Source organism: Salvelinus namaycush, chromosome 13, assembly GCF_016432855.1.
Source record: "Salvelinus namaycush isolate Seneca chromosome 13, SaNama_1.0, whole genome shotgun sequence".
In the NCBI taxonomy this organism is placed as follows: Eukaryota; Metazoa; Chordata; class Actinopteri; order Salmoniformes; family Salmonidae; genus Salvelinus; species Salvelinus namaycush.
Window position 1 is genome coordinate 14498072 of NC_052319.1, and position 13001 is coordinate 14511072.

Below are 13001 nucleotides of genomic sequence, written 5' to 3' on the forward strand. Positions count from 1 at the left end.
CTGGGGCTGGGGCAAAACTGTTACACCAATCAGGCCCCCCGAGAACTGGAGTTGCCCACCCCTGTGTTATATGAAGACACATGACGGCATTAGACAGAGCATTGGAACCCTCCGACAATCAATAAACCCTACAATGCATCATCGTAGACGGAGTGTGAAACAATAATTCCCTCGACTTCATCCCAAACGTTCAGCTACAGAGCATCAGGGTGTTTGAAACCCTCACCGACCACTGCATTTCATTCATGCAGTGTTTGTTCAAAGGACTTGGCACTAGAAAACGATAATTCAGAACCACCTGGTGTGTGCAGACACCAATACAATCCGAGAAGACATGAAAGGTTAACTCCCTAAGGGTAGAAGAGAACAGAGAGAGCCTTCATCCCTCTCTCCCTCAGTTAAAGGGCAGAGCGACCCAATGGGAAAAAGAGTGTCAGGCTGGCTCATGGTTGAGCGTACTCTACTGTATACTCAGCACAGCGACAGAGGAGTGTGAAGGGGGTTAGTAGTGCCTTGACTTAAACCCTCCTAAGCAACATCTGTCCCTCCACACAAACTGGCATAGCTATCACCATCTACCACGCTAACCATCCCATCTCCTCTCAGACCCAAAGCTACCCTACCCTGCCTACAGGGCAGGTCTCTGGACTTCTTTTCTCAAGGCTAGCCTAACAGCTGAACACCTGAGCCCCGTCCTCGTCACTAAAATTAAGGCAGCCATCTTCCTCCAACTCCTCATCCAGCTGGAGGCTACCGAAGGAGTATTTGTTCCTGGGCATGGGGGAGGAGTTGACCCCCATGGCCATGGGGTTACCATAGGTCAGCGGGTGGCTGCTGGAGCTGCCCGTGGTGGTCTCGGTCTCCGAGTCACTGGACTCGGTGCCACTGCTGGTAGAGCCGTCAATCATCTGAACAGCCCCTATGTGGTCTACGCCACCCCGGCTGTACAGCTTCTGTAAGGGGCTGGGCTTGGGCTGGCCGGGGGCAGACAGGCCATTGGCCATCATGCGGCGCTCCAGAGCAGCCATGCGCTCGTTGCGGGAGACGACAGGTCGGGGATCGTGGGAGGGCGTGGAGGTGGCCTGCTGCGGGCTCAGGACGAAGGGGTCAGTGTCGGAACGGTTACGCATGTTGTGGAGCTTCTGTAAGTGTGGCGAGCGGGCCACGATGGGTGAGTAGCTGCCGTAGTGGGGTGGGGCCTGGCCCTCATCTCGGGGCCCGCCAGGGCCCCCCCGGGCGTTAAAGCCCCCGTGACCCGGGTCGTCCCAGCGCGGGAGCCGGGAGCCGTAGCCGTTCTGCTCGGCATGGCTGAGCGAACCTGTTCGGTGGAAGGTGCTCATAACGGGGCTTGACGTGGTGCTCTTAGACCCTAACATATGACGGACCGTCAGGGGGCTGCTGCTACGCTGATCCCCAATACCACGACCCCCCAAATCCTCCATCATAGTGCTATGGAGAGGGCCACGTGGCGGACCACCGCCAAAGAACGACAGGTTTCCCGACTCATCTAATGCACGGCTCATATTGAGGGGGGGTTTTGGGGAGGGAGGGGACTCCATGTACCTCATCCTACCCAGAGCGAGTTCTCGCTCATTTATACTGCCACAGCGGGGGCCCGCCACCTCCTCCCCATAGCTTTCATTAGGGTGAGACCTAGTAACCCGGCCCTTGGCCATGTCGTATTCACTATCTATATCACTGCAGTCAATGTAGGGGATGGAGGAGCTGCTGCCCTTAGCACCCCGGGAGGCTGGACCTGTGTTCAGATGTTCTGGGTGGGGCTGCCTGGCTGGGCCTGGTTCTGCCCCGGGGCCTGGCCTGTCCTCGCTGTGTGCCCCATTCCTCTGGCTGGAGGGGCTGCCTCTGGTCCGCAGGGCCGATGGGTCTTCAGCGCTCACCAACACGGACTCCTTCCAGTGACGGCGTGGCGGAGAGTCCACCATGTCTCCTGGAGCACGGCTCACACTCTGTGGCGTACGGAGACGGGAGAAGAGAGAGAAAGAGAGGGCTAAAGGTTATATTTAACCGTTAAACAAGGAAATAGAGTTTTTGTGTTATGGATTAGTTAGTTATTCATTCCACTCAATTATTAACACTGTTCTACGCACTATATTTTTCATGTTCTAATCTTCCTAGATGAAAACATGCTGGGTTGGCTAGCAGATAGATAGAGACGGTTCCACAAAGTGCCATTTAGTACACTAGCCTCTAAGGAGACACTGACTTCTTTTGGCACTTGAGGGCGGTGCGGGGAAGGCAGTGGAGACAGGCGGCTGCTGCTGTGCTGGACCCTACTGTGTTTCCTGAAGAGGAGACAGAAAGTGAACATGTTATACACCCGGCAAACCTTCGCACATCCGGTCTCTGTATAACTAGATATAAAAACACCACCATTAAGAAGCTCTATTTTAACAAACCAATGGTAAATCTAAGCGCTGGCGGTATACATGTATCGTAGGTCCGGGGGTGTGTCAGAATCGTTTTTGCTATTTTCACAGCTGTTATTACGAGCGCAATAGCTGGCGGTAGTGCGAAAGGGGTGGGTTTTGATGAATAAATAAGTTGGTGGTGTGACGAGGGCTTGGCCACTCATTGGCCAATCAAGGCGTTCCATAGCTTAATACTGCATAGGCGTTTGCTTCAAGTTCTGTAGGTTATTGACAGTTAACTCGGCTGGGGGCACGGAATATTCTCATCCTAGTCCATTGTGGATTGATACTACAGTTTATTAAATAGCATAGGCTACAGTAACAAGTGATAGCAACAGCAAAAAAAAAAAAAAATCCAGTGTTTGCTCAATAGGTTTGGAATGTTGACAGTCAACATTGTAATTGGCTTCAACTAGTATAGGTCTTTACGCATCGCACTTCTCCTCAAAAACAAAATACTAGGCTCCCATAAATGATAATGTATCTGTGAGGCATGTTCTCAATAAGCAAGATATAGCCTAGGCCTAGCTTTAATATGGCGTTATAGGACAGCACATTTTGAACAGCCTATGTTTGGAGAAGTGCGTCTTTGTTAACTGGACAAGAGGCATTCTTTGGAAATGGGGATGGATGCAAACCGAATGGAGTGTGCACTGCCGGGTAGGCCAATGTGACTTGTGAATATTGAAAACGTAGGTCAGCAAAAATCTCACGAGTAGACCATTTAGAAAACTTTTATGAATAGGCTCCTTGGCTAATAATTGGCCAGGATGAGAATGAAACCAGACACATTGCTGTTAAACCAGCTTTCGTTATCGTAGGGTAAGGGTAGTCTACTAAAAGGAGTTCATTTTTAATCAAACGAAACGGAAAACAAGCCAATTGTTACAGGAAAATAACTTCAATGTCTCTAAATACGAATGTCACCGGGTTATCTAATCACTGGTTCCATGACGGGCATATAGCCTACATGGAGGGGATTTTAAGCACATCCAAAATAATAAGAGGAGCAGGCTAAAATAATGTAATAACCTACAGTTGAAGTTTACATACACTTAGGCTGGAGTCATTAAAACTCATTTTTCAGCCACTCCACAAATGTCTTGTTAACAAACTATAGTGTTGGCAAGTCAGTTAGGACATCTACTTTGTGCATGACAAGTAATTTTTTCAACAATTGTTTACAGACAGATTATTTCACTTATAATTCAATGTATCACAATTCCAGTGGGTTAGAAGTTTACATACACTAAGTTGACTGTGCCTTGAAACAGCTTGGAAAATTCCAGAAAATTATGTTATGGCTTTAGAAGCTTCTGATCGGCTAATTGACATAATCTGAGTTAATTGAAGGTGTACCTGTGGATGTATTTCAAGGCCTACCTTCAAACTCAGTGCCTCTTTGCTTGACATCATGGGAAAATCAAAAGAAATCAGCCAAGACCTCAAAAACGCGTTCGGTCTCCTAGAGTTGAACGTACTTTGGTGCGAAAAGTGCAAATCAATCCCAGAACAACAGCAAAGGACCTTGTGAAGATGCTGGAGGAAACAGGTACATAAGTATCTATATCCACTGTAAAACGAGTCCTATATCGACATAACCTGAAAGGCCGCTCAGAAAAGAAGAAGCCACTGCTCCAAAACTGCCATAGAAAAGCCAGACTACGGTTTGCAACTACACATGGGGACAAAGATCGTACTTTCTGGAGAAAAGTCCTCTGACCTGATGAATCAAAAATAGAATGTTTGGCCATAATGACCATCGTTATGTTTAGAGGAAAAAGGGGGAGGCTTGCAAGCCGAAGAACACCACCCCAACCGTGAAGCACTTCACAAAATAGATAGCAACATGAGGGAGGAAAATTATGTGGATATACTGAAGCAACATCTCAAGACATCAGTCAAGAAGTGAAAGGTTGGTCGCAAATGGGTCTTCCAAATGGACAATGACCCCAAGCATACTTCCAAAGATGTGGCAAAATGGCTTAAGGACAACAAAGTCAAGGTATTGGAGTAGCCATCACAAAGCCCTAACCTCAATCCTATAGAAAATTTGTGGGCAGAACTGAAAAAGCGTGTGTGAGCAAGGAGGCCTACAAACCTGACTCAGTTACACCAGCTCTGTCAGGAGGAATGGGCCAAAATTCACCCAACTTCTTGCGGGAAGCTTGTGGAAGGCTACCCGAAACGTTTGACCCAAGTTAAACAATTGAAAGGCAATGTTACCAAATACTAATTGAGTGTATGCAAACTTCTGACCCACTGGGAATGTGATGAAAGAAATGAAAACTGAAATAAATCATTCTCTCTACTATTATTCTGACATTCCAAATTCTTAAAATAAAGTGGTGATCCTAACTGACCTAAAACAGGGAATTTTTTACCAGGATTAAATGTCAGGAATTGTGAAAAACTGAGTTTAAATGTATTTGGCCAAGGTGTATGTAAACTTCCGACTTCATCTGTATATGGATAAAAAGGGGATTTCCACTCACTGTTTTGCTGCTGCCAAACTTGATAATTTAATAAAGCTTTGGTAATGAGGAGATGGGGATGCTATGCTTGGTTTTTAAATCAAATGAAACAGGATTTTTACGTTTCTAAATACGAGGTTTACGGGCACTAAAAGCACATCTCTCTTGTGCATATAGGTACTGTGCGTCACGGCTGGATAGGCTGTGCTTCCGCTGTCAAAATCCTAACCAACCCCGTTACAGCAAAGACCAGCTTTTGGTTGGTCTTCTTTTATTTTTGTTATCAGCTTCAACATTGCGGCTTCTATCGATGTAATTGTTGGCATAATTTCCAATCCCCCATATATATATATATATATATATATATATATATATATATATATATATATATATATATATATATATATTTAAAATATATATTATTTTAAATATATATACAGTCCAGCTAAAGGTTTGGACACTACTCCTTCTAGGGTTTTTCTTAATTTTTTACTATTTTCTACATTGTAGAATAATGGTGAAGACAACAAAACTATGAAATAACACATATGGAATCATGTAGTAACCAAAAAAGTATTATACAAATCAAAATATATTTTATATTTGAGATTCATCAAAATAGCCACCCTTTGCCTTGACGACAGCTTTGCACACTCTTGGCATTCTCTCAACCAGCCTCATGAGGTAGTCACCTGGAATGAATTTCAATTAACAGGTGTGCCTTGTTAAAAGTTAATTTGTGGAATACCTTTCCTTCTTAATGCATTTGAGCCAAACACTTGTGTGGTGACAAGATAGGGGTGGTATACAAATTTTACCTATTTGGTAAAAGACCAAGTCCATATTATGGCAAGAACAGCTCAAATAAGCAAAGAGAAATGACAGTCCATCATTACTTTAACACATGAAGGTCCGACAATCTGGAAAATGTCAAGAACTTTGAAAGTTTCTTCAAAAGCTTTGGTAAAACCGCAAAAACCATCAAGAGCTAGGATGAAACTGGCTTTCATGTTGACCGCCACAGGAAAGGAAGACCCAGGTTTACCTCTGCTGAAGAGGATAAGTTAATTATAGTTACCAGCCTCAGAAATTGCAGCCCAAATAAATGCTTCAGAGATGAAGTAACAGACACATCTCAACATCAACTGTTCAGAGGAGACTTTGTGAAATCAGGCCTTCATGGTCGAATTGCTGCAAAGAAACCACTACTAAAGGACACCAATGAGAAGAAGAGACTTGCTTGGGCCAAGAAACATGAGCAATGGACATTAGATCGGTGGAAATCTGTCCTTTTGTCTGAGGAGTCCAAATTTGCGGAGTCCAAAAAATTGACGGCTGTGACATATAAATTGTAATATAGTTGGGAAGAGATTTTCGATGTTTTTGATGTACCGATTCCAAAACAACAGCCTCAAAGTCAACAGTGAAGAGGCGACTCAGGGATACTGGCCTTCTAGGAAGAGTTCCTTTGTCCAGTGTCTGTGTTCTTTTGCCCATCTTAATCTTTTATTTTTATTGACCAGTCTGATATATGGCTTTTTCTTTGCAACTCTGCCTAGAAGGCCAGCATCCTGGAGTCGCCTCTTCACTGTTGACGTTGAGCCTGGTGTTTTGCGGGTACTATTTAATGAAGCTGCCAGTTGAGGACTTGTGAGGCGTCTGTTTCTCAAACTAGACACTAATGTACTTGTCCTCCTGCTCAGTTGTGCACCGGGTCCTCCCACTCCTCTTTCTATTCTGGTCAGTTTGCGCTGTTCTGTGAAGGGAGTAGTACGAGATCATCAGTTTCTTGGCAATTTCTCGCATGGAATAGCCTTCATTTCTCAGAACAAGAATAGACGGACGAGTTTCAGAAGAAAGGTCTTTGTTTCTGGCCATTTTGAGCCTGTAATCGAACCCACAAATGCTGATGCTCCAGATACTCAACTCATCTAAAGAAGACCAGTTTTATTGCTTCTTTAATCAGAACAACAATTTTCAGCTGTCCTAACATAATTTCAAAAGGGTTTTCTAATGATCAATTAGCCTTTTAAAATGATAAACTTGGATTAGCTAACACAACGTGCCATTGGAACACAGGAGTGATGGTTGCTGATAATGGGCATCTGTACACCTATGTAGATATTCCATACAAAATCTGCCGTTTCCAGCTACAATAGTCATTTGTGAACCCAAACCTTTGAACGGTAGTGTATATATAAAATTCTATTGGTTTTGTATAATTGTTTCTGAAATATCCCCACCGGCGCACGTTTTTAAGGACACACCTCCGATATTGCCACCCATCCCACATCAGTGCAAGCGAGCTCATATAAGACAGGTAAATGACCAATCCTGGCACTAGGGTATGAAAATAGAAGAATTGACAATCGCGCTAGCTTAACGTCTTTACCTTTCAAAGGGAATCTTCTTAAACTCAGAATCCTTCACGTAATCAATCACCTGCTTCTGGGTCCGACCGCTGCAGTGAGAAAAGTAGCAAGGGAGATGATTGAGGTCAGTGAACTTACAGCAGAGCTGGAGCAGCTTTGTCCGGGTGACAGTTAGTAAATGAGATTCAGACTGAGGTACTGACTGGTTCTTCATCAAACCTGCTATATCCTGTGTCCTGAGAGTGTCTTATTATTGTGTGGCCCCAGGGGCCCTCGAGGGGCCAGCTTGTCTACCTGAATCTGAAGGAGGAGCCTCGGGTGAAGAGGACAGGCTTGGGCTTGGGTTTGGGCTCCTCGAAGAGGCGGAAGAAGGCGTGGTATTCCACACAGATCTTCCAGAAGACTTTACAGCAGTCCCGGCTACCCATCAGGAACTCCAGAGTGTCCTGGTAAGAGCTCTGCTGCAGGGTGGGACAGATATAGACGTAACACACATCAATGGAAAAACTCAGGGCTGAACGCCCTTATGCATTGGTAATGATTCTTATTTTAAATTCTTATAGTCTATGGCCAGATGACTTACGTTCAGGTCTGGTCTGAGCTTGATGAGAAACCGCTTCCTTTTGAAGCTCAATTTGCGCACTTTGGACCAGTTGAAGGCATTGATCTTGGTGTGTCCCTGCAGCCGATGTATAAGTTCACACAATGGTTTAACATGGCGTGTGACATGCAATAAAAATCAGCCTGTTCGTCTTCCTAATCCTGTCATCAAACATCAGCTCCACATTCCTCAAATAGAACTAGCTAGCTCTTAATCCCAATAGATTTGTGAACAGAGAAACTGTCACATGTCAAAAGCCTGTCAACTCAATTCTACTTCAAAGAGCAATTGAAAAGCAGAACAGCTGCAAGCAAGTGTGGCATAACCAAGCTGGTTAATCATTTACACTACCAATTTGCTATTACACCATCCACATCAAACATTTGATCAAACATCCTGTAAGTTTCTAATTATAAACAGCAGTCTACAAATCCTCTAACTCCATCCAGCTCTACTCTGTGTTGACCTGTAAAGTAGTATCGGTCACCTGAAAGACCAGGACACCAGTGTGCGCCACGGCCAGGCTCAGCTTGCTGCCCTCGCGGTCCTTGGCAGGATGCAGTCTCACTCCGTACAGCTCCAGCCTGCGTGCCACCTCCAGTAGCTGGTAGTCCGACTCTGCTGGCGTCTGACCCCTACAAGCACACAGATAGCAGCCTGCGTCAAGTCTCATAGGCCTCCAAGGATATGTCCCAAATGACACTCTATTCCCGTTATAGAGCCCTACTTTTGACGCAGTCTCACACAAGTCTCTTATAAGTTTCACAGTCACGGCATTGGTAGAGATGAGGTGGGATGCTTCAGAATTCCAGGGGTCAACAAACAGTTACATTTTACATCCATTTTGGGATTCTGAACCTGGCTGCTCTAAACCAAGAACTGTACTTTAAATTGGAATAATATCTACCATCAAATACATATTCCTATATGTTCTGTAATCGTGGTGCGAGACCAAGCCACAAGCCAATCTGTGTTCCCACATTCAGCTGACACCACACACCACCGAGCTCTGGGTAGAAACGAAGTTGCATAGTACCTAATTTCCCTAATTCTTATCTGTGAAAAAGCTTTCCTGTTTCCTGCGTGCTGTAGTTAATTAGAGATTTAACTCTGGCCATGGCTCCCTGCCCTGAGAACTGTGGTTAGTGTTATCAGCTGAAAAGACAGGGGAAAAAAAGAACAAGTCGGGGAGGACAGTCAAATCTAACGGAGCTCCTTTCATCTTGTCAGCTGCCTGGTGATCTCCCATCTCTGCCGTGACACCAGTGTAGCGTGGAGGACTGGGGGGGTGAGGGAAGGGCTGACCATGTCCTCCTGGCACATGTTTAGAGCCAGCCAGCTGCAAAGATGAGGAGGACACTGAGGGGATTGTGGGATATGGAAGCCTTCCACCGTGTGTTCTCCCAGGAGTACAGAACTATCCAATTAGGAAAGAGATTATAGGGGAAAAAATACTGGGAGTAGGAGAAGTTACAGTGAGTGAGTTCAAGCAACCGTTTCCCTTGTGCCAACCTGTCAGCTGACTAAACAGGAGAGATATAACAATGGAAATCCAAAGTTGTTAGCTGTTTTCCATGCTGAAGTCTGGTGCGGTGTGTTGATCATTAGGCTGTGATCCGGGTAGATTCCAGACCTTTTCTGGGGACCCAAGCAGGGCTGCTAATAAAGCAGACATTCACACATTCACCTCCAGGCCCTAACCACTCAACCAACCCAGGGGGCTTTGCCTTGTCTAAACATGACGAAGAATGCCATGTCAGTTAACACACTGGAACAAAGCACTCTATTCATTCAGTGGCGAGTTTCCCGACTGTGTCATCTGCGTATAAAACTTTGCCTCGGAAAGTATAAGGGTCTTTTACGACCTTTTCCTGTTCAGAGCGGACCTGAATAATGCCTGCACACAACTCTGGTTCTAGTGCAGACAAACCAGTTATAGAGTTACTCACACATTCTTTGAGTGGAACTCCATGATCTTGTCGATCAGCGTCACCTGGTCTGGAATGTAGTTGTTGTTGAGGAGGTGCTGCCGACTCTGGCTCTCCTCAAAGTCCCCAATCTCAGCTGGGGGACAAAGGGTTAATGTTATGACATTGTATTACATTGTGTGCAGTGTATCTGCACCACCGCAGGTTGATAATTTGGATTATTCGCTTACATCCCAAAATAGAATAGATGAGAATAGATTCAATGGAATACATCCTCATCTGTGTCTCTTCCCTCTAGAATCACAGTTTGACAGCTCCCTCTAGCATTAGAATCCTGGCAGGCTGAGGAACGGATGACTTTTCAAAAGACTTTCTCAGAGTGTTTTCTGGGAAGGGTACTGACATGTTTGGTTATTCTGAAGCCGTCCGTCTTTCCAGATTTCATTCAGACGAAGACTAAAAAGGTATCCATGGCAACACACTGATTGTCAATTTGGGATGCTGCACCACATCCTGGTCGGCTCAGTTTGAAGATGGCACTAGCACAACATAACGGGTTTCCCTACACATCTATCTTCTCGATTGACCCTGTGATCCACTAAGCCATAAAGTAACAGAGAGACGTACACTGGATAATATGGGAGACCAGCAGGGCTGCGCTACTGTCGTTGCAGGCCAGACGTCCACAGGCAAGGTCATGCTTGATTTGCAGGGCGAAGAGGTACCTGAACAAGACGGTACAAAGAGACAGGTTAGAACAGAGTCAACAGGATGACTGGCTGTGTGTGGTTAACATCAAAAACCTGTCAGACGACAACGCAGGAGGGAGCAACCTCAAAAGGAACCACTTGGAGGTGATCCCAGCTTGCCAAATACAATCTATAATGCAACAGGTTCAGAAAGACAGCTTCTTGGCACATACATGTCACCACACCCAGAAGTACTGACTGTTGACTGACCCTTTACGATTGCATCATAGGGGTATACAGTACAAACCCCAAAAACTGCATTTAACAAAGACAATTGGACTGCAGAGCAATAATCTTATCTATGGATAACGGTCTTTAGTTACCCATCCAATATCAACTGTAACCTTCTGTAGGGTCAAGGAATTATGATATAATGAGAAAATATACATCAGAAAACATTAGTCCAATGGAAATAACCAGCACCATTTGAAGGTGCTTCATTAAAAACCTGGCAGGTTTAAAACATGGACGGCATGAATTATATGTCCGAGGCAGAAATAAATCTGCTGGGAGGCTGGAACACATTAGTCACTTCTGAATTAGCAGTTATATTCTGTGACATCGCAGTCGTTTCCACACACAGATCTGACCCGAGAATGACTTACTCTAATGGAAAGACTGCATAATATGCCTGCTGATAGCCTGCTGTGTGCTGTGCAGTCAGCCTTATAAGACTTCATGCACTGACAGCTCGTCAGCTGAAAACAAATTCCAATTATTAAGCGCCTGTAGATGAGGAAATCTTATAGCTGAGCTTTGTAGACTGAAGGTTCCTCTGAAATGGTGGCTGGTATGTTGCTGGTTAAATCTCCTGTGGTTTAATAGGCTTCTTCCTGTTTAGTCTTACCTAGTCAGTTCCTCCAGTAGTTGGGTGTGGTCAGGGGGGAAAAACTTCACCACAAATCGCAGGACTGTGTGCTTGGGCCCTGTGGGTGTGAGATGATGGCATGGTTATATAAGAAGAGTCACAGCTAAGACAATACAAATTACACATTCTAAATCAGGGAGATTCCTATCATAGAATTAGGATTTAGAATCTCTATGATTCCTTCCTATACTCTATTTCACTCAGACCTGAATCTGGGTTCTCTCACACCGATCATAGCAAGGAAGAAGTGTATTGACTCTTGCGCACCACATGTCCTCATTTGTAGATGAGCAGACCAGCCTTTTATAAGACATAAGAATGTTTTATGACTGGAGACGTAAACATTTAACAGCAGAGCCTCCGACTGGAAGAAAGATGGTCTCTGTGTGTGATTAAGTTTGCTCAGATGAGACATGGCTTTGAGAAGCCACAACTAAATGAATTCTCCTAGCTGTCTCCTTCTTTCAAAGACATTTAATGTTCCCATGTTTTGGCTTGATTCATTTTCTTCTGTTAGCAGCAACAACAACAGTGTTAGCTGAAGCAAATTAAAGACTGAACTGTCCATTGTTCGCCGTGTAAAAGTGTGTCCTGAAGTCTGGGTGACTTACGTCTCAGCTGCTTGACTATTGGCTTAAGGAGGTCTAGCCAAACCTGTGAATAGAAGGAAAACAAACGTCCCTTAGTCGGCATAGAGATATAAATTTAAAGCTTCTACACTTAGACATAAAGAAGAAACAGCCTAGCGCCCTGTTGTCCTGTGTTTTTTTCTTCCCTCACCATCATCTTGTGGTGGTCTTGGTACTCTAGGCTGAAGTAGTCCCCTTCAACGAGGTTCAGGTGGGTACACACCAGGTCAAACACCACCTTGCCAGAGGCTCTTTGCTGTAAAAGACATAGAAACAGACATGGGTAAGTCACAGAAATACATGGTGCAGTAGCGATTGTCTTTTGACTGTAAGGTGGGCTGCCTGGCATTCACGAGCTCAACCATTCAATGAGCAATGTGTACTTGGACTAAGGATGATATTGTCCCCCCCCCCCTGGTTTCAAAGACTCATTCTGATGACATTTCACTGGAAATCCCCTCAGCAAACTCCATCTGCAAGTCTAATCAAGGACCAACGAGCATGAGAGCACATTCAGGACTGGATCTTATCATCCCTCTAGGACTTAGCGGTTTAGGAGGAATGGCACAGACAAACAATAGTGACATTTGCAGTAGTGACTGAGTGTAGTTCGACTGACTGGATGGATAGTGGGTGGCTTCATAGAAGCCATATCCTGGTTGACTAACGCGCCACCACTCCCTCTCCTCTCACTCCCAGGTTCCAGATGATTGCTCAAAGCACCCCCCCCCCCCCTCTACGGAGGCCCAGGGGCTGGTACACTGAGGATCAGATAGACAGGGGGACGGGTCTGTCCCTGTGACTTTGTTCTGAATTACCAGCGTCACCGTGGGGACTGTCGATGGCACAGTGCTCTTTGAAGCTGATCTACTGGCAGCCCGGCTCACCTAGGAGGTCCATTCCTCCACGACAACTCTTTGAAGTCTCCGTCTGAGTCAGTCATCTGGCTGT

The 13001-nt window shown here is 45.2% G+C and overlaps 1 protein-coding gene across 2 annotated transcripts in view; it reads right to left on the reverse strand.

Annotated features, from left to right (window-relative positions):
• Positions 1-13001, reverse strand: part of LOC120058272 (FERM, ARHGEF and pleckstrin domain-containing protein 1-like) — an 81892-nt gene that overhangs the window by 18213 nt on the left and 50678 nt on the right. For both annotated transcript variants that reach the window (XM_039006812.1, XM_039006811.1), the window contains exons 3-13: positions 12202-12306; positions 12033-12075; positions 11401-11479; positions 10432-10529; positions 9826-9940; positions 8364-8511; positions 7859-7954; positions 7570-7736; positions 7296-7364; positions 2225-2303; positions 1757-1967 (exon numbers count right to left, since the gene is read on the reverse strand). In XM_039006812.1, coding sequence (XP_038862740.1) covers positions 1757-1967; positions 2225-2303; positions 7296-7364; positions 7570-7736; positions 7859-7954; positions 8364-8511; positions 9826-9940; positions 10432-10529; positions 11401-11479; positions 12033-12075; positions 12202-12306 — 1210 coding nt within the window. The remainder of the gene's footprint in view (positions 1-1756; positions 1968-2224; positions 2304-7295; positions 7365-7569; positions 7737-7858; positions 7955-8363; positions 8512-9825; positions 9941-10431; positions 10530-11400; positions 11480-12032; positions 12076-12201; positions 12307-13001) is intronic.